This window comes from Equus quagga, chromosome 2 (genome assembly GCF_021613505.1).
Source record: "Equus quagga isolate Etosha38 chromosome 2, UCLA_HA_Equagga_1.0, whole genome shotgun sequence".
In the NCBI taxonomy this organism is placed as follows: domain Eukaryota; kingdom Metazoa; phylum Chordata; class Mammalia; order Perissodactyla; family Equidae; genus Equus; species Equus quagga.
Genome location: NC_060268.1, coordinates 79,745,388 through 79,765,287, shown reverse-complemented (window position 1 = coordinate 79,765,287; position 19,900 = coordinate 79,745,388). Strand labels below are relative to the sequence as shown.

The 19,900-nt window shown below is 52.2% G+C and overlaps 1 protein-coding gene across 3 annotated transcripts in view; it reads left to right on the top strand.

Annotated features, from left to right (window-relative positions):
- Positions 1-19,900, top strand: part of LRRK1 (leucine rich repeat kinase 1) — a 122,745-nt gene that overhangs the window by 95,032 nt on the left and 7,813 nt on the right. For all 3 annotated transcript variants that reach the window (XM_046653835.1, XM_046653836.1, XM_046653837.1), the window contains 11 exons: positions 307-478; positions 2,769-2,932; positions 3,957-4,096; positions 5,960-6,209; positions 8,666-8,832; positions 11,770-11,967; positions 12,985-13,262; positions 14,876-15,070; positions 15,819-15,970; positions 17,083-17,200; positions 18,616-18,732. In XM_046653835.1, the coding sequence (XP_046509791.1) occupies positions 307-478; positions 2,769-2,932; positions 3,957-4,096; positions 5,960-6,209; positions 8,666-8,832; positions 11,770-11,967; positions 12,985-13,262; positions 14,876-15,070; positions 15,819-15,970; positions 17,083-17,200; positions 18,616-18,732 (1,951 nt within the window). The remainder of the gene's footprint in view (positions 1-306; positions 479-2,768; positions 2,933-3,956; positions 4,097-5,959; positions 6,210-8,665; positions 8,833-11,769; positions 11,968-12,984; positions 13,263-14,875; positions 15,071-15,818; positions 15,971-17,082; positions 17,201-18,615; positions 18,733-19,900) is intronic.

The following is a 19,900-nucleotide window of genomic DNA, read 5'->3' as shown; positions in this document are numbered from 1 at the left end:
CTATGACCACAGATGTTTTCATGTCTTCCGTTAGCATCATCCTGGTCTACCTTAGAGGCTTCAATAAGTAAATTCATTGTGCTCATCTTCATTTTCTCTTGGAGCATTTATTCTCAGCATATAAACTACCCTCTCTTTCTAAAACCACAGTTACAAAGGCACCGGGAGGAAGGCGCCCGGGCAGTCGGGGCTGACTCAGCAGACCCTGCCCTGGGCCACGCTGTCTGCCAGGGTCAGGGCCCTGCTGCAGAGCTCGGGCCAGAGCTCGGGCCACACGGTTCACTGGTCCCCTTTGATGTGTTTCAGCTATCTCCTGCCACATCTCCTTCCATCCAAACCTGGCCTGGACACCCACGGCATGCGGCACCCCACGGCCAACACCATTCAGAGGGTGTTTAAGATGAGCTTCGTTCCCGTTGGCTTCTGGCAAAGGTTTATAGCACGGATGCTGATCAGCTTGGCAGAGATGGACCTCCAGGTAGCTGCAGTTTCTGCACAGGGGGATGTATGTGAGGCACCTGCAGCTGTGCCCTAGAGGAAGGGACGTGCCTTTTGCCTGAGGGTCCCGATTAAAGACCCATCTCCTGCAACAAAGCTGCTGACCGGGCCAGGAGGCAAGCGCAGCCTGGCTGCCTTCTCTTCTCTAGGCCAGTGGATACATTTGAACCATTCTGTGAATACCAAATCAGCGCCCAGCTGGCTTATCTAGAATATTCCCTTTCAAAGCAGTGGTTCTAAGCTAACCCACATCAAAATTCCCAGGAGGGCTTGTTAGAACACAGGTGGCTGGGCCCCACTCAGAGGTTCGGGTTCAGTGGGTGTAGAGTGGGACCCAAGAATCTGCATATCTAACCATTGCCCCAGGGCATGCTGCTGGTCCAGGGACCACACTTAGAGAACCATAGCTTTGGAACCATAGTTTGGCTACTCAGGCTGTGCACTAGACTCATGCAGAGAGCTTCTAAAAGACACAGACCAGACCCCAGACCACTTAAATCAGAATTTTTGGATGTGATCAGTTAAGGCATTAGTTTTTTTAAAGCTCCCAGGTGATTCCACTGTCCAGTCAAGCTTGGGAACTCCTGGCATAGAACTTTAACTTGGTCTGGAAGCAATGAAGACCTAACCCAAGGAGTTATTTTCTGTGGGTTCACCTGGGGTTGTTGAAAGGAGTCCCAGCTGTCCATCAACATTAATTTCAATGCAAGACAATAATATGGAAGTCCTAGTTGTCTGGAGTGGTGGTTCTCAAAGAGGGGTTCCTGGACCAGCGGAATCAGCATCACCTGGGAACTTATTAGAACTGCACATTCTCACCCCACCCCAGACCTGCCCCATCAGGAACTCCAGGAAGGAGCCCAGAACTCCGTTTTCCACATCTTCCAGGGGATTCTGACCCTCCCTGTGATGTGAGAACCCTTGGCATAAACCTGGTCTTTTGAATAATTGACATTAAACTCAGTGTGAGTTTACTTTTGCCACATTCTAATTAAAAGGCCCTTATGGAATTACAGCTTCTGGGCTAAATAAAGATATTCTTTGATCTTCCCATTTTACTGAAATGTTAAAAAATTAATGCAAGAGCCTGAAAATCCTAACTGTCTCGACACATCTTAGCGGGCAGGGAGACTTGTCTGTAGCGCCAGGAGGGTGCAGTGAGGGAAGGAGTGGGTGCAGGAGCTGGCTGTCCTCCGTTCCCGCTCGGTCACTCTGCCCTCCCTTTGAACTCTTCCTCCCACCACGTTCTAAGTGGGAGGTCACCAAGCACCAGCATCGTGTGAGGGCTGAGCTCCCAAGTGGGCTCAGCGGTTGGCGGAGTGAGGGGGAAGCTGGGCACAGAGGCAGGGCCCCTTCCTGGCAGCATCCCTCACTCAAATTGGGAAAGAAGTCCTATTGAAATTCAGATGAGGAAAAGGCTTGAGTCTCAGGAGTAATCAAAGGCATGCAAATTCAAGGATCAATGAGATGCCACTGTTCACGTCTCAAATGAGCGCAGAGCTAAGCCCTAACAGCCAGCCGCAGAATCTCCAAATGGTCACACACCTCAGTCAGCGTTTATGTTGTCTAATTGTTTTGAACGCGACTCCTCAATACACATCTAGAGCCTGAAAACGTTCAGACCCTTTGACCCAGGAATCCTACTACTAAAATCTGAACTAAGGAAATCATTTGAAATCGGAGAAAGCTTCGTGCATTTCATGTTCATCTGGCTTGAGGAGCAAAAGATGGGAACCAACCTTAACGTCCAAAGAAAAATGATTCAGAAGTTACTATACTTAATAAAATATTGAGCTTTAGAAGAATGAATTTTATGAGCTTTTAATGGCATCGGAAAAGTGAGGTTTGTAAAAAGTATACAAAATTAGAAAATATGGCCTCAGCTGCTTTATAAACATATATGTAGATAGAAAACATCCTAAAATAAAATAGACCAAAATTTCATGATCTCTCTGCTTGGTGTTAAGTTGGTGTTTTATTTTCTCTCTTACATTTTTCTGTATTTTCCACATTTTCTAAACTAAATTTTTGCTTGTAAAATCAAAGAAAGAAAAGATTTGAAGAAGAAAAGCCTATTTCAGTCCTTTGGGGAAAATGTGTTCCCAGAGCCTCCTGGAGACCCTGCAGATAATGCGCCATTTAAATGGGCAGCAGGATGAGCCGGGTGGGACAAACGGTGCTCATTTATCACGATGTGGCCTCTTCAGGTCTCTGCCCAGGGCCAGCGAGGAGCCCAGAATACTTAGCAGGGTCTTTTCTCTGTCTTTCAGCTTTTTGAAAACAAGAAGAATACTAAAAGCAGACACAGGAGAGTCACCATTTACAGTTTTACAGGAAACCAGAGAAATCGCTGCAGCACATTCAGAGTGAAAAGAAATCAGACCATCTATTGGCAGGAAGGGCTCCTGGTCACTTTTGACGGGGGCTACCTCAGGTAGGAACGTGTGGGAGCCCACCTGACTGGGTCACTGTGGTGCCGTGGAGACAGCCCCAGGGGCAGCCTCTGCCAAGAGACTGTCCACTTGGTGTCAGGGTTCTGCTCCAGAGAGCAGCTCATCGTGGCAGCTTGCTTCAAATAGGAGACCCCCCCCCTTGCAAACGTCCCAGAGGTTCCCCATATCCTCGCCCAGACTTCTCTCCCCTTGTAGGACAGGAAAGGTGAGGGACAGTGTGGTGACCACAGCCCAGGACTTGAGGGAGGTGGGCGGCCACTGAGCTCAGGGTTGAGGCTCCGGCACCCCCATGGTCATTAGGTGGAACCTGCAGGGGCCTTGCAGCCATCCAACCACACCCCCTTATCCTAAGAGATGATGCCCCAGCTGATACCACTGGTTTCCCCAGCCCTGATGCCATGTGCGACATTACAGAATACCTAACTTAGTTCCCTTCTCCTGTTTTCTTTATTTTTTTTGAGAGAGATAGACATAAAGTCAGCTCTGCAGGTTTAACAGGTGATTTTTAATCAGGCTTAATAAATACACAAGATTATTTCATATTTATGACGAATTTTTCAAAATATTTTTCAGTTCTGTGAGAAGAGAGGGAAAAAGGGGAAAGTAACTTTCCGTGAGGGCCTGATTTGGGCCGCTCTTGGTGTGTGGTGCTTTCATATAGATGTTCCCGCTTCGAGCTCCCAGTTGTCGCTTGGTGGATGAGAACACCGTGGTTCAGAGAGGGAAAGAACTTCGCTAGGGCCTCACCTAAGGGCCGGATCCCAGCCTGAGCATCCCTTATTGCAAAGTCCTTGTTGTGACCACTTGGCCATGTTGGGGGGTGGTGGGGGGACGGGGCAGGGCCACGCACGCTGGTACACAAATGCGAGAGACCCCCGACAGTCCTGCTGACCCCAGGCCCTGTGGGCCCCTGGGGGTCAGGTCTTTGCCTTGGAGGCCAGGAGCTCACACCAGGGCCTTCCACAGCCAGATCACAACGGATTCCTTTTTGTTTCTGGGTTGCAGTGTGGAATCCTCGGATGTGAACTGGAAAAAGAAAAAAAGCGGAGGAATAAAAATCATTTGCCAATCAGAAATGAGGGACTTCTCAGCGATGGCTTTTATCACAGACCATGTCAATTCCCTGATCGATCAGTGGTTTCCCGGTGAGAGAATGTTCTTGAACCAAGTGTTTGCTCATGTTAATATTTCATTATATATTAGGGCAGGGTTCCTTATTTGGGGAACAGAATCCCACTGGGATTCAGCCCAAGGAAACCAGAGGGGTCCTAACAGCCCTTTGGCAGAGTCCTGACCCCTGGGGGAGTCCAGCTTTGGGCGTGGTTGGGGCGCCATGGGAAGGACAGACCTGGGCCCAGTCCCTGTCAGGCGTGTGAGGGCCTGGCCTCCTGGCTGCCCACAGTGTATGGGAAGAAAGACAACCCTGGGTACCATGCGTGGTCCAAGAAGACCCTCAGTGTAAGCCTCGCGCAGTGAGGACAGTGCTGCTGAAATCTCGGAGTACCCCACAGCTGGAGATGCACCCCTTGTGCAGGGGTGGGGAGAGAAGGGAGCTACACCTGCCAGGGCCCCCTTCTGCTTCCCTGCCTGGCCGCCTCCCTCAAATCCCAGAGGTGATCAACCACCCACCCGGCCTTTTTCAGACCCTTTGATCAGTGTCTTCATTGACAGTCCACCCAAAGAAAATACTTTTTGAAGTGAAGCTGTTGAGGTCCTCTGTTTGTTTTGCTATTGGAGTGGAGACAAACCCGCAGGGCGTCCTGCAGGGAGGAGGCCTCCTGGGGCCAAGTGGAACAGCCTCTACCCAGTGAGCCCTCAGCCTCTGAAGGCTGGTGGCCGAGAGAACGGAGAGTGGGTTTGGAGCCTGAGCACCACCACTGGCCTGCTGGGCCAGTCTCCCAGCCTCCCCGAGCTGGCTCCCTCACCTGCACGCCGGCCCTGCATCCCAGGAGAGGGTCAAAGGAAATGCTTAAGGAACAGCGGCAGGACGTGCTCCAGATGCGTGCTCCAGACACCAGGGCCTGGGGTCCTTTGGGTGTCGACGGGAAGGGTGACCTACAAGGAAAAAAGCTTAGAAAGGGGCCTGAGAGAAGGCAGTTTGGCGTGTGAGTCATGGCGGTTGGGGATGCTTGGCCATCCAAGGGAGGCTGCTAGGCCCATGTGAACCCTCCTGGGCCCTGTGTGGCTCCCCGCTGACCGTTGGTCCCCCACAGCAGGCACTGCTGGGATTTGACTGGGCATCCATTAGACAGTCGCCTGAGACAGGAAGGACTGGGCTGAGGGCCTGAGACAGGGCTGCCTGGGGACAGCTGGCAGGGTGTGTTACACACAGGCCTGTGGACAGCAGATGTGCCCAGAAGGTTCTAGGAGTCCACCTCCTACCCTGCAAGAAGAAGGCCGTCAGCTCACCCGAGGTGCCTCCCAGGGCACCTTGGAGAGTCATCTTTGCACCTCCTTCCAGAGGTGTTCAGAAAAGCTGTGTGTCTCTTGCCCAAGGGAACCTGTGTAGAATGACTAGGTTTTGTCTGTTATAATTTGTACACATTTCTCCCCCTGCACTGCTCTGCTAGAAAGGATCACAGTAATTGCAAGCCTTATGTTTCTAATTTTAAGAATGGCTCCTTACTGGTTGTGGTTCGGTTGTTGGAGCGTGGCATAGCTCAGACCCAGCCCACAGCATCCTGTCAGGGCCCAGCTGTGCAGGAGGGATCCCAAGCCCTCGGCCCCTCCTCAGCCAGCCTGCTCGGGGTCAGGACCACCCAGCAGCTGTCCCGTGCATCCCTGCATCCCTGACCCCTCCCTGCATGCATCTTTCAGGATCAAGGCTCGTGCTCTCCAAAAATGAACTGGAGTGTGGCAGTCACATTTCAGCCACTCTTGGGGTCCAGGTGAGGGCAGACAGACCCCTCCTGTGAAGCGCCCACCCAGCCTGGGGTTGCAGGGTACTGTTAAGGGACCCACCTGCAGCTGCCTTTGTGTGAGCTGTCTCTCGCTCTGTCCCCACTTAGCCCTGACGGCCACGGAGAGTGATGGGACGCCACTCATGGAGCAGTACGTGCCCTGCCCAGTCTGCGAGAGCTCCTGGGCCCAGCACGCTGACCCAAGTGAGAAATCGGACAGTGTGCAGTACTTCGACATGGAGGACTGTGTGCTGACGGCCATCGAGCGGGACTTCATCTCCTGCCCCAGACACCCCGACCTCCCTGTGCCTCTCCAGGAGCTGGTCCCTGAGCTGTTCATGACCGACTTCCCAGCCAGGTATGCCACAATGCCACACCGCACAGCAATCCACCCTCAGTGGGGAGCCTCTGCAGCCAATGCTTCCTGCCCAATCATGGGGACTTCAGGCTCCCATCCTAGGCTGCCTGAAGGGAACCAGGCTTGGGCTTTCTGGTTTTGAGGCCGCAACAGGCCCAGCTGGGCAGGGCACTTGGAAGGTGAAGCTGTTCTGGGACCCCACCCGGTCTTTCCCTCACATTAGCTGGAGCTCCCTTCCTCTGAGCTCCTCCTCCCCTCTGAGGCCTATTTTGCTGCTGACTCAAGGAATAGAAAGTGTTCAAGAGGGGGCACTCCCAGACCTACAGCCTCATTTCCTTTCTTGGCAAACGAGGACTCCTGACTCCTGCGTTGAGGCTGAGCATTCAGATCCCCTAAATCTGTTGGTAGAGTTGAGTCTACCTGTGCTGATTGAAGATAATAACTGGGGAAAGAATGCTGGAGAAAATAGAAAACGTTTAAACTGCGGTCCCATCCGACAGGAAATGGTCACAAAATCCAAGTGCTTGATAAAAGACGGAATCTTCTGTAGTCATGGAAACAGGAAGCTATGATTTGGTCTCCCTGGAGACAATTTGACATTGGTAGTTACCAACTTTTTTGGAGTTGTGAAGTCCTGTTGTTTTATTATTCAAAGAATTGCTATATCTGGTTTCTTTAAAGAAAATGAAAATTTTGGGGGTAAGAATATTTGTATTCTCATTTTTCCAAGTTGCTCCTCCATCCCAAGAAAATAGATGTGGAGTACTCTGAGATATTGCAGAATTGGGGTTCTAAAGCATGCTTCTGGATGAGTCTATTAAATTAGGAAATCGCTCCCTGCACTGGATCATCTCCCTGCTTCGTGCTTTTCAATACTCCCAGTTACCTCATCGGTGGAAATGACAATTAAACACCGCTCTTGTGCAAGATGACTTCCTTTTATTCCCAAATCTTTAACATGAGGATTCTCACTCCTCAAAGACCATGTGCAGAGTTTTGTATTTGTATAAATCAGATTTCTTGGGATGGTGCCCGATTAGGCAGCCCCACATTTTAGAATTTTCATTTATTTGCTGAACCTTCTTATGTTTTATGCCCCAGCTGGGTCTGGGCTGTGGAACTGCTGCGTGGAATCTGGAGAGCCAGATTGGTGTCCCTGTTGGTTTGGATCTAATTACAGGCTGTAGCATGGTTCTTAAACTAAGGTACTTGGCCAGGAGTTGAAAAGCCTGACAATCTGAACAGGATTCACAATCCTGCAGAGGTTCTCTGGAAACTTTGGCACTGGTCCAACCATGGCCCGGAAGCATCACACTCCTCCCACTGGGAGTTTGGGCATGTGGGGGTGGGGGCACCTGGCATCCTTGGAGCCCTGTCCTTCGGCCTTGAGTTTACAGGAGTCCTAACAGAGAGCCCCAAGGGATCCCCAACCTTCCTTCTGTTCCCCATGCCCATCCTAGGAGGCCCCCAAGAGCCCACACACACATCCCAAGCCGGTCATTTTGGGGTGGGCACTTGGAGAACAGCCCAGCTCATCTTCCGCTGCATCCCCAAGGGCTGCAACGGGTACAGTTGCATCTGCCTGGAGTTTGATGTGGTTGAGCTGTGCAAAGTCTGAGCAGCTGCAGAATCTGTTCCTGGAAGGCATGGGAAACAACTGCATCCCCAGGGAAGAGGGCGTCGGCCTGTGGGGCCCAGAGGGCTCCCGTGGAGACACCTGGCAAAGGTAGCTCATGAGGAACCCGGTGGACCTCAGCAGAGCAGGAGGCAGCCCTGAAGTGGCAGGACATCGAGGCTGCCTTGCCCTCTCTCTCTCCTTCCCTCCTTCCCTCCCTCCCTCCCTCTCCCTTCCAGGAGTGGCGTGCAGTATTTCCAAAAGCCCCACAGAAATCTCCCTTTTACCTGGGATTAGTCACACAGACCAGTGAGAAGGTCTAAACTCCCTGCCCTTGGGTGAACTCCTAGCCATCCATTGTGGGGACACTGGTCATGCCTATCAGAAGCTCTACATGGCCATTTAGATAATTCTTTGCTTAATAAACAGAAATGGGGAAACAACTAACCCAGCAGTAGGTAAACGTGGTTTGTCTGATGGATTCTAGATCTCAAAGCACAGAGTCTTTTGGAGGAAAACGGACCGGAGGAATCTTTTTCTATGTCCACCACCTTCAAAGGCTTCACCCCATGCCAGTCACCATCCGCACCTGTGAGCCAGGTCCTGTTAGGAGCCCAACTGACAGAGGAGGACACCAAGGCTTGACGAGGCTGCTTAGCCCGCCCAGACCCAGGGTTCATCCCAGATCTGTCTGGCCCCACAGATGGCTTTGCTCTGTGCCTCTGCAATGGGAATAAATAACCAAGCTCATCCTCGCGTCTGTCCCACCCGGAACCCTCCTCTCAGCTCAACAGGCCTCTCTGGGGAGGTCCCTTCTGACCCCACGCTGTGTTTCTGGCAGGCTTTTCCTGGAGAACAGCAAGCTGGAACACAGCGAGGACCAGAGCAGCGTCCTGGGCCAGGGTGGGAGCGGCACCGTCATCTATCGGGCCCGGTACCAGGGCCAGCCTGTGGCTGTGAAGCGATTCCAGATCAAGAAATTCAAAAACTTCGCTAATGTCCCAGCAGGTAAACATGGTGCTGAGGCCTTGCTTTTCAAACATGTGCTCCCTTGGTCCAAACTTCGCACCCCTTAGGGCAGCATGAGGCCACATGGGCAGGAGGAGGGTGTGCGAGGCCAGCGTGGGTCCCGCGGGCCGCCCTGCCTTGTGCCTAACAGGATGTGGGACAGGCCCGAGGGCAGGCTGAGCAAGGCCTGGAAATTGCTTTTGAAGATGACTTTCTTGTCTAGACGTGAGCCCTGAAGAGCAGGGGCCATCCTTACAGTTTCCACAGCACAGGCCTGGCACGTGGGGGCACACAGTCAGACCTCAGGGGGAACCCTCACCCTGCAGGACCCTCTCAGCCATCTCCACTAACGAAAGAAAGGTGGGTGCTCCAGATGAATGGGCTGGGAAGCCAGTGTAGCGTGACTTTGCCCCCATCCCTCCTAACCCCCACGGGGGAGGCAACACTTTCTTGCCTTGACACACTCAGGCCCACACATCACGTGTGGCTGCACCTAGAGGCACCTGTCACCACCTAACGCCCCACCAGTGCAGTGCTGGGAGGCCTCCTCACTTTCAGCTGGCTGAATATCACATTTCTCACTGCCCCGGGCTTAGCATGGTCATCTCTATAATCATAATGGTAATTTATACTCTTGGTAGAAAAATTAGAATCATAGAATAATGTGAAGAAAACATCAGAAAGGAAGAGACAAAATTTTAATTAGGTGACGAGAATGTGACTTTCTTCACGGAAAATCTAAGAAATTCTATTGACAACCATCAGAGCCCATAAGAGTTTCATAAAGTTGCTAGACATGAGAGGCCAGCCCAGTGGCATAGTGACTGAGTTTACAGGCTCCACTTCAGCAGACCAGGGTTCATGGGTTCAGATCTCAAGCACGAACCTACACACCACTCATCAAACCATGCTGTGGCAGCAGCCCACTTACAAAGTAGAGGAAGATTGGCACAGATGTTAGCTCAGGGCCAATCTTCCTCACCAAAAAAAAAAAAAAAGTTGCTAGACATGAGCTCAGACCAGAATTCAGCAGCGATCCCATGTGCAGCACTGACCCATTGGTAAGTATCCTCCATGGCAGTAATTAAACCATAAGGTATTGAGGCATAATTAACATCTATCATTCTTTTTAGTTCTCATCTAAATCCCAGCAGAAGGGACATGTGTATGTGTGTGTGAGAGAGAGAGGGAAATTTTACTAATTCTAAAATGGCTGTGAAATGACAAAAACCCAAGAATAGCTGAGAAATTTCTACAATGGAAGACGAAGGAAAGAGGCCTGCCCAGCCAACATCATGACTTACAAGTCTACAGGCATTAAGGCCATTTTCTCTGGGGGCAAAGATAGGCCAGTCAAGGGAGCAGATTCAGCCTGCATATGTGTGGGAAGCTGGCACTTAACAGAGGTAACATCATGAGTCAGAGGGGAAAGGCTGACTATTGGGGTGGAGACTCGGGTCAGACTTCACACCATAGTTGAAAAAAATTCTTTTCTTTCTCTTTTTGCTGAAGAAGATTAGCCCTTGGCTAACATCTGTGCCCATCTTCCTCCATTTCATATGTGAGACGCTGCCTCAGCATGGCTTGATGAGTGATGTATAGGTCCTCACCCAGGATCCAAACCTGCAGACCCCAGGCCACTGAAGCAGAGCACATGAACCTAACCACTATGCCACTGGGCTAGTCCCCAAAAATAAATTCTTAATGGGTTAAAGACCCAATGTGAAAACAAAACCTTTACACTTAAGAAACAAATTTGGTGGGCCAGCCCTGTGGCATATTGGTTAAGTTCAGTGTGCTCCGCTTTGGCAGCCCAGGGTTCATGGGTTCATTTCCCAGGCGTGGACCTCCACCACTCGTCAGCCATGCTGTGGCAGCAACCCACATATAAAGTAGAGGAAGATTGGCACAGATATTAGCTCAGGACGAATCTTCCTCAGAAAACAAAACAAAATTTAAAAAACCCAAATTTGGCCAGCACAGATCTGGCACAATCAATGCATCTTAATTGCCAAGGTTTTTTTCATACTGTTTCAACCTCCATGTCCAATGATCCCCAATTTTAAAATCTGAACATAGGGGAGGGACAGATCAGGACACAAGAGGATCAGCAGGGCCTGGTGGACCCTGCTCCATGGCCTCAGGGCTGGACACAGCATGGTGGGTGGCGTCCTGCCCCTCCACTTGGCAGGAGAGGCCCCTCAGGGAGACTCAGGCAGACATTTCGAGGGCATTGGGAGAAGGATACAGTGCAGACTAGAAATGGCCCCCCTCTGCCCATAGTCTCTCTCCTCTGGCCTGAAATGATGCATCACAGGCCCAAGGCTGCCCCACAGTGTTCTCTCTGGCTGACGAGAGGTTGGTGGGCCTTTCTGCCTTCGGTGGTCCCTGCTCCTTGGCGGGGAGGAAGGTGAGCAGCAGCGACCAGCCTTCAGCATCCTTGCGAGTGAGTGGTCGGGGCCTGGTCACATTCCCGACATGTCGTCTGAACCAGGCTCTGGGCGACACTCTGGGGATGCAGGATTGGAATAAGATGCCACTGTGAGCCTCACAGGGCCGGCAGTGGGCTGGGGCGAGGCTATGAGAGCAGGGTCTGGGTGACGAGGGTGGGGACATGCGCAGTCCTCCATGGAGGGAGCAGGAACTGCTGAGTGTGACAAGTTTGCACCCAAGGAAGAGCAATCAGCCTAGAATGTCTGAAGAATGCCACCATTTGGGGCCAAAATCTGGGTGACAATACTGGAGCCTTAGACTGTAAATCCTGGCCCCATCCAGCCCCTCGAGTGCCTGTGAGGCAGCTCCGAGCGTGGCAGGGGCTCCCACCCTGAGTGGCCCAGAGGGCTCCCTGGGCGGGTAGTGCAGGGCTCAGTGGGGCAGCCGGTGCTCCACGTCCCCCGCCCTCCCAGGCAGCGCTGACAGCCGTGCTCTCCCCTGCAGACACCATGCTGAGGCACCTGCGGGCCACGGACGCCATGAAGAACTTCTCGGAGTTCCGGCAGGAGGCCAGCATGCTGCACGCCCTGCAGCACCCCTGCATCGTGTCGCTCATCGGCATCAGCATCCACCCGCTCTGCTTTGCCCTGGAGCTCGCCCCGCTGGGCAGCCTCAACACCGTGCTGTCGGAGAATGCCAAAGGTACCAGCCATGCTAAGAACGCTCCGCAGGGCGTTGCCTGGGGCCCAGCTTGGCCCGATCGAGCCCCTGGAAGACCCAAGAGCCTGAAGCGGGTAGCACAGGTCCCAGGGAAGCCATGGGTGGGCGTGGGGGCTCCCTCTGGCCTAGCCCAGCTGTCTGGGCTCACGTGGCCAACTCTCTGTGGGTGAAGAAAGGCTCTTCACCAGGTGTCAACCCTGTGTGGTAGCGTTGGCAAGGCTGGAGGAGCTCACGGTATGGAGGCAGATAGAGCCGTGTCCCCAGATCTGGTTCTCTCCCATAATGCAGGAAGTTGTTTAATTTACTGGCCTGTGAAAGGAGGAGAGTCATACCCCCCGGGAGGGCAGGCAAGAGCATCAGATGAGGCCCCCGAGAGGTCCCACACAGCCCGGCCTGGCGCCCGAGAGCCCACCAGCCGCGTAAATCCCTCCTTTAACTGTGTATAATGCGCCACACAGGGCCACCGCTGTTAAAACTCTGAGACCGTGGGGTCAGTTTCATCCTATCTTAGTTTTTAATGAACTTTTGAAATAGTTTACCTTGAGAAATGGGTAACTAAATTCCAAAGAGCCGACAGAGGGAGAGAGCTCACTGTCTTTTGACTCAGGAATAAGAAATACAGTTAAAATCAATCATTTCTCCCTCAATGGAAGAGAATTTTTTTTTGATGAAGCTCTTATACCTACAGCTCACCCCTTGACAATAGAGCAACTTGCTCCGAGATGAACTCCAGATTTTATATCAATTGGTTGATTTTGAACAATCAAAATCAATCATACCAACAATTCCAGTCATGAGATACCGTGCATGAAGCGGTAACGACAAGCACATCTATCCTAAATAATATTCTACTTAAGAAGCTCATTCTCTGTCTCTTCTGACATCTAGCGTGGAGAATGACGAGAACACGTCAATAGAATATAAAGTATTTGGGGAGACAGAAGGTAAGAAAAGAAGACAGCTATTACAATGATAGTTTGATATTTTTTCTTTGCAAAGATTCTTCCTTTATGCCCCTGGGACACATGCTCACCCAAAAAATAGCCTACCAGATTGCCTCCGGCCTGGCCTACCTGCACAAGAAAAACATCATCTTCTGTGACCTGAAGTCTGACAACATTCTGGTCTGGTCTCTCGACGTCAAGGAACACATCAACATCAAGCTGTCGGACTACGGGATCTCACGGCAGTCATTTCACGAGGGTGCCCTCGGCGTGGAGGGCACTCCTGGCTACCAGGCCCCAGAGATCAGGCCTCGCATAGTGTATGATGAGAAGGTACCCACCCAGCCCACTGCCGTCCCCTGGTCCGCCCAGCCCCACAATGCAGGAGCACAGGCCCCATGTGAGGCCAGCCAGGCAGTCCTGGTGGTGCCTGCAGCTTCTGAGCTCCCAGTCCCCCCAGGCACACTTCTCTCCCTCTCCCGTGCTCAACCAGGGGGCTCTGGCTTGAACCACAAGGGCACAGAGGCCTTTGTCCACCTAGTAAAGTCAAGGTTGTTGTCTCCTTAGCTTCAGGAACAGTGCCTTAGCCTCAGAATTCTCAAACCTCGATTCAGAGACATGGTAAAGTCTGTACACAGTGGACAAAGAGCCCAAGACAGAAATGGGTCCGGATTTGAGTCCCAACTCTGCCATTTAGAGGTGCAAAATGGGAACAAAGGACCAGCCTCACAGGGGCTCATGAGGAGCAGACAGAATCAGGATGGTAAAGGCTCCTGGTCCATAGGTACTGATCACAAGGCATTAGCTGAATTGAATGGCAGAGACCACATCACCAAAGCTCAGAGAAGAGAGTGAATCCTGGCAGGACGAGATGGCCTCCCAGGCAGCCACATGGCCGGCCTTGGCTGAGATGATGGCAAAATGTTTACCTTCCTGTCTGGTAGCTGCTTGGTAGATGCAGGCACACGGACAACTTAAAACTCTCTTACAATGCTCATGTTGCATCCAGTACCAGCCCTGGTTAATTAGTCACCCAGCACTGAAACTCCCTGGTCTATAATTTCTCATTATTTGGTGATTTGCAGATGGGTCATTGACTAATTGCTTCAAGAATGACGTAAGCATGTGTGGGTTAACTTGGCACCCGTGACTATTAACCAAGATAGAAAAGGCAAAGCAGAGTGACAAAAATAAGAACTTCTTAGTAGCAGATGATGGAGACAAGGCACTTTGGAACTAAGATTATAACAGGAGCCTTCACATTGAAAATTCTCTGTCCATCTCAGCCATTCTCCTCCTAAAATGTTAGTTCTTGACCCTTATGGAGGCCTGTGTAACTTTCTCCTTGCCGGGCCTTTTATGACATTAAAATTGGAGGAGTCAACATGTTCTGATCTAGGAGACATTCCCCCCCTTAGGATTTGCTTACACTGCTTTTCTAGTACCAAGCACATTAGGCTGGGGTCTGTGTTTTTCTGCCTTGTCTTGATACTCAAGAGTAAGCACCAGCACATCCTTGGAGCACTTAACCAGTGCCTGACAGTTAGCAAGTTCTCAGTGTGTGTCGACGGGAGGATGGGAGGATGGGTGGGTAAATGGGCAGAAGGACAGGCGGTGAGATGGATGGATGGGTGGACAGGAGGATAGATAGATAAATGTGCAGAAGGATGAGTGATCAGGTAGATGGATGGATAGAAAGAAGGAAGGAGAGGATTGGAAGAGGGATGGATAAAGGGGCAGAATGATGGATGGTGAGATGGCTAGTCAGATGTTTGGACAGGTGGAGAAACACATGGATCAGTGGATGATTGACGATTGTCTCCCTTTGGGCAGGGCCATGTGTTCCTTATCTCATCGTGTCTCCCTGCTCCCTCCATCTCAGGGCCAGCTTGTGAAAGCTGTTGGGACCAGGCAGGGGAGCTGACTTCGCTTGCCTCTCTGCCCAGGTAGACATGTTCTCCTATGGAATGGTGCTCTATGAGTTGCTGTCGGGACAGCGGCCCGCGCTGGGCCACCACCAGCTGCAGATTGCCAAGAAGCTGTCCAAGGGCATCCGCCCAATCCTGGGGCAGCCGGAGGAGGTGCAGTTCCATCGGCTCCAAGCTCTCATGATGGAGTGCTGGGACACGAAGCCTGAGAAGGTAGCTGGGGGCACAGAGCAGGGGCCTGGCACCTCCCGCCCCTGTGGCTGAGGCTGTGGGTCTCCAGAGTGCACATATATGGCTGCCTGCCCACCCTTCCCTCAGGATCTAGAACAAATGGGGCAGGCCTTCGCTGCTCGCCTCCCCTGGAAAGAGATATTTACTGCTCCTAATACATCCAGTTCCTTTTCTTTATGTGTGTGTCACTCTCAGGAGAAATGAACTTTCTTTTCTTCCCCAACTTTTGTGTTACGTCATGCAAACAAAGCCTACCAACCCCTTGAGAGCAATTCACTCCCCATGTAGGAGCAGAGAGAGTGTGAGGATCTCTTTTTAATGTAATGCTGTCGTTTTAAAGCTAATTGTTTTCAGAAGAGGCTATTGGCTCCGAGGTTAAAACTCATTTGTCAAATTGGAAGTGCTAGTTTAAATTATTGAGAGTAAATGAGGTCTGAGGAGAATTCTTGACAAGACTGTGTGTCCCTGGGCAGGGGTCTGGAATATCAGAGTTTAGGCTAACCTGACCACCTGACTTTGAGTTGCCATCGATGACGATGACAGTCGGCAGACACCTGGAAGGGCTTGTTCCAGCATCTGAATTTGTTTTTGCCCCTATTTTCATTGGATCCTGAATGAGCAGATTCCACTCCTTCCTCCTGGTTCAAGACCATTGGTTTTATGGGCAGAATGGGCATCAATCTGGCTGTAGTGACCTTTGCTCATGGCCCTGGTGGCCTCTCTTCCTCAGCGACCACTGGCCTTGTCGGTAGTGAGCCAGATGAAGGACCCGACCTTTGCAACCTTCATGTACCAGCTGCCCTGCGGGAAGCAGACCGCCTTCTTCTCATCCCAGAGCCAGGAGTATACAGTGGTGTTCTGGGATGGGAAGGAGGAGTCCAGGTAACATCCTGAGGCTTGCCACGCCCTGCTGGGACCGGCGTCGGGGGCGACTGTGGAATTGAGGAGCAGTCAGGGATGACCATGGTGAGAGACCGTTAGTGGAGGGCAGGTTGAAAGCCTGATGGAGTCCGCACAAGAGCGAGCGCTGAGTCTGTACATAGACACATGCGGGCATGGGTTTGTGGTTAAGAGAAGCAAGGAAAAACGGGTCTACCGGGGACATGGTAGGTGGGGGTGAAGGGGGGGGTCTTGGTTTAAGGTGGGAGCTGTTCCCAGCTTGATGGTAGAGTGGTCAGTGGTGCTGGGGGTCGGGGAGAGAAGGCAGTTCGTGGAGTGGAGTTGCTGAGTAGTGAGAGGGGCAGGGGACCCAGGGCCAAGCAGGAGGGCTGCCCTGAGTAAGATATTTGTGGGCCTTTCCTTCTGGTTGCATCTCTTTTTCTCAGTGAAGTGGCAGGAAGGTTGAGAACATGGGGAGAGGTTTTGGATGCTCAAGGAGAAAAGAGAAGGTGCGCCATGGGCATCGAGGCAGGAGTCAAGGGCGACTGCAGTGTAGCACTGAGGCCCACTTGAGGCTGGCGTGAGCTGCCGCTCTCATCAAACAGCAGCTTGTTAGTTCTCAGAGCACTCGTGTTGGGGGCCTGTTTTGAGGCCCCCAGTCTACTCTGAAATTCACCCATCTTGTCTTTAGTCTTGACTTGGTCTACCGTGCTATGGAGGGCTCCTATGTTACTGGGGTGGGGCAGATATAGCCGGTAGGAGGGTAAAGAGTGGCCTTGTTGAAGCTGCAGACTCCTGGTGTCCCTTCTTCACGCTGCGGGCAACTCTTCGAGCCCTCAAAGGTCGCAGAAAGAGGAGAATCTTTCTTCCCATTGGGAATGGCCTTTCTCTGCCCAAATGTTCAAGCATTACTGGGCAGGCAGAACCCGGCTCTGCCTCAGACCATGAACAGGCCGTGGGCCTCTCAGAACATGGCAAAAGTTGACCCTGGACTCGAGGGCATGGACGTAGCCCGCAGCTGAAGTCCTCCTCCAAGGTGGCTGCAGGCCAGGCCCGGGTGAGGGAGGCGGCCCCTGGCCACCGTGAGCTGACCGAACAATTGTCACCGGTTGTAGGAACTACACAGTGGTGAACACAGAGAAGGGCCTCCTGGAAGTGCAGCGGATGAGCTGTCCAGGAATGAAGCTGAGCTGCCAGCTCAAGGTCCAGAGCTCTCTGTGGACAGCCACTGAGGTAACCACCCACTGTGCAGGGCTCTCATCAAGGCGGGCAACACTGGGTGCAGGATGGCCCTAGGGGGCCAGATTTAGCAAATGAAAATACAGGACACGCAGGTACATTTGAATTTCAAGTAACCCCAGCTCACACCTGTGAGACCCCCAGAGCAATGCCAGCAACGTCTCACCAGGGGTGACAGAACCTGCCTTGTCCCTGGCTGGCGACTGGGATGTGGCCAAGATAAGTATCAAGCACAGAATCCCAGCAGTAAGAGAACCCCAGTGGGGTGGTAAAGAGACTGGGTTTCTTATAATACTGCCAGGTCTACACAGCAAATCCTCTCAGCTCAGAGACCCTTTGCCTTCATGTCAAGAAAGTCGTCAGAGTGGGGCTGGCCCTGTGCCTGAGTGGTTAGGGTCATGCGCTCCACTTCGGCAGCCCAGGGTTTCACCGGTTCAGAGCCTGGGCGTGGACATGGAACCACTCATCAGGCCGTGTTGAGGCGGCGTCCCACATCCCACAGCCGGAAGGACCCACAACTAAAAAATATGTAATTATGTACTGGGGGGATTTGGGGAGAAAAAGGAAAAAAAAAAAAAGAAGATTGGCAACAGTTGTTAGCTCGGGTGCCAATCTTTAAAAAGAAAAAAGTCAGCAGAAAGCACAGGAGCTGTCTCCTGAGAAACAGAGAGGAATGCTCGAAAACAAATGCTCTGAAACTACTGGGGGCAGGAGGGGAGGTTGTCATAAATTGATGCAAACTTTCCAGATGGCAGTTGGGAAATATGGTTCAAATATGTATCAGAAACTCAAAAATATGCATACCACGTAAGCTCTCAGTAATTTCAGGTTTAAGAATTTGTTCTAAGGAAATAACCAAGACACACAGACAGACAGACAGACAGACATGTCTGTAAGAATGCTCATCCCAGTGTAATCATAGTCATGAAAACTTGGAAGCAGACTGAACGTCTGACCGCAGATGAGCTGAGTTCTGGTGCACCTGAGGGGCAGATGGCGGAGCAGTGCTCCTCCGTCCTTCCCTCGTGGCCACGGGAGGACGGGGCCTGTGCCTGCAGTGCGTCATCACGCAAACAGGAAAGGTGGAAACAGCATGGCAGTGTGGCCCCCCTCTTGTCGGGAATGTGCACACACACAGGTACCCACAGGACGCTGAGTCTGGGCCCCAAATCACAGTCGTGGTTTTCTCTGGGTAATGGACTGGGGGCGATTTTATTTTTATTCTTTAGACTATTCTATAGTTTTCAAAATTTCTGCAAAGAACAGATATATGAAAACAACCAACCAGAAAGTCTCAATACGTGTTACTTTCTGAGACACAGAGGGATTCCCAAGACCAAGTGCCCCGCCGTAGGAAATGACAGGCGCGTTGCAACCTGGGTCTCACGTTGGCTCGTCTGCCTCTGCAGGACCAGAAGATCTACATCTACAGCCTCAAGGGCATGTGTCCCTTAAACACGCCCCAGCGGGCTTTGGACACTCCGGCTATCGTCACCTGCTTCTTGGCAGTGCCTGTTATAAAAAAGGTGAGGTAAGGGGGAAGGTGCGCGCACAGGTATCGGGTTATCCCTCCCTTCCCTTCCCTTCCTTGGGATGGGTCTCCTCCCCCGGCTGGGGGCGGGGAGGGGGATAAGAGGAGGGGGGGAACAAAGCCATGCCCTCTTGGGACCACCAAGCCCAGGTCACAGTCAGCCTTAGAGAGACAGGAAACCTGGGCCATCCTTAGTGCCCTTTGGGTTTGTGAGAACTTCTGTGACCAGTAAAACCTCAGGCTAAGTGGAAAGCTTGCATTCCACATGCAAATGCCACCTCCCCAGATTCTGGTGAAATGTTTTTCTGATACAAATGGTATAAAGGAGCAGTTGCCTGTGTGTGCCCTTCCCCTTCTGATGGCAGTGGCTTGGGAAGCGCGCGGGCCAGTGCCTCCCCATGGCCACTCAGTCACCAGGCTCTGGCAGGCCCTGCCCCGTCCCTGCAGGGCAGCCAGCTCTCCTCCCTGCCTCTGCCTCTGGAGTGTCGCCGTCAGTCCCAGACCTCTGTCCCTCTTTGTCTACTATGGCTCCAGAGACTCATCTTGTCAACCTTCCAGGCCCTGCCTTTCTCAGATGAATCCCAAGTGTGCTCACCCCGCCCCGGCCCTGGGTGGCTCCGCCACCCCTCGGAGTCAGACCCAGGCCCATGCAGCACCGCACTCTGAGGGGCCCTTGCCTCCAGGAGCAGCACCCCCACATACGCCTCTTCTAGGCTGCTTCCTATTCAGTTCTCCAGGTCCGATGACCCCTGCTCTGAGAAGCTGCCCCCACCCTTGCCCAGCCCCCCAGTGGCATTCCCTGGCTTCAGTGGCCTCCGGACTCCGGGCCCTGCCCTTGGTCCGCCCCGGGGCGCCTGTTGGTGCAGCAGGCGTGCACCCCACTCACAGTCAACACTCAGGGGTCGGTTTTGGTGTTGCTTGGTTAAAACATGTTAGCTGCCATCATCCAATTCCCATTTTCCCATCTGCAAAATGGGCATAAGATTGGCAGAAAAATCTCTGGGCATAACCTCCCCGAAGCTCTGCCGGGGCACTTGGGTACATATGAGCATTATTACTACTTACTGACAGTCCCAAAATATATGCACTCTTCTCTGCAACCTTCTCCACTTCCATTTCTTTAAAAAAAAAAATGAGATCAACCTTAGAGTCATTTATGACTG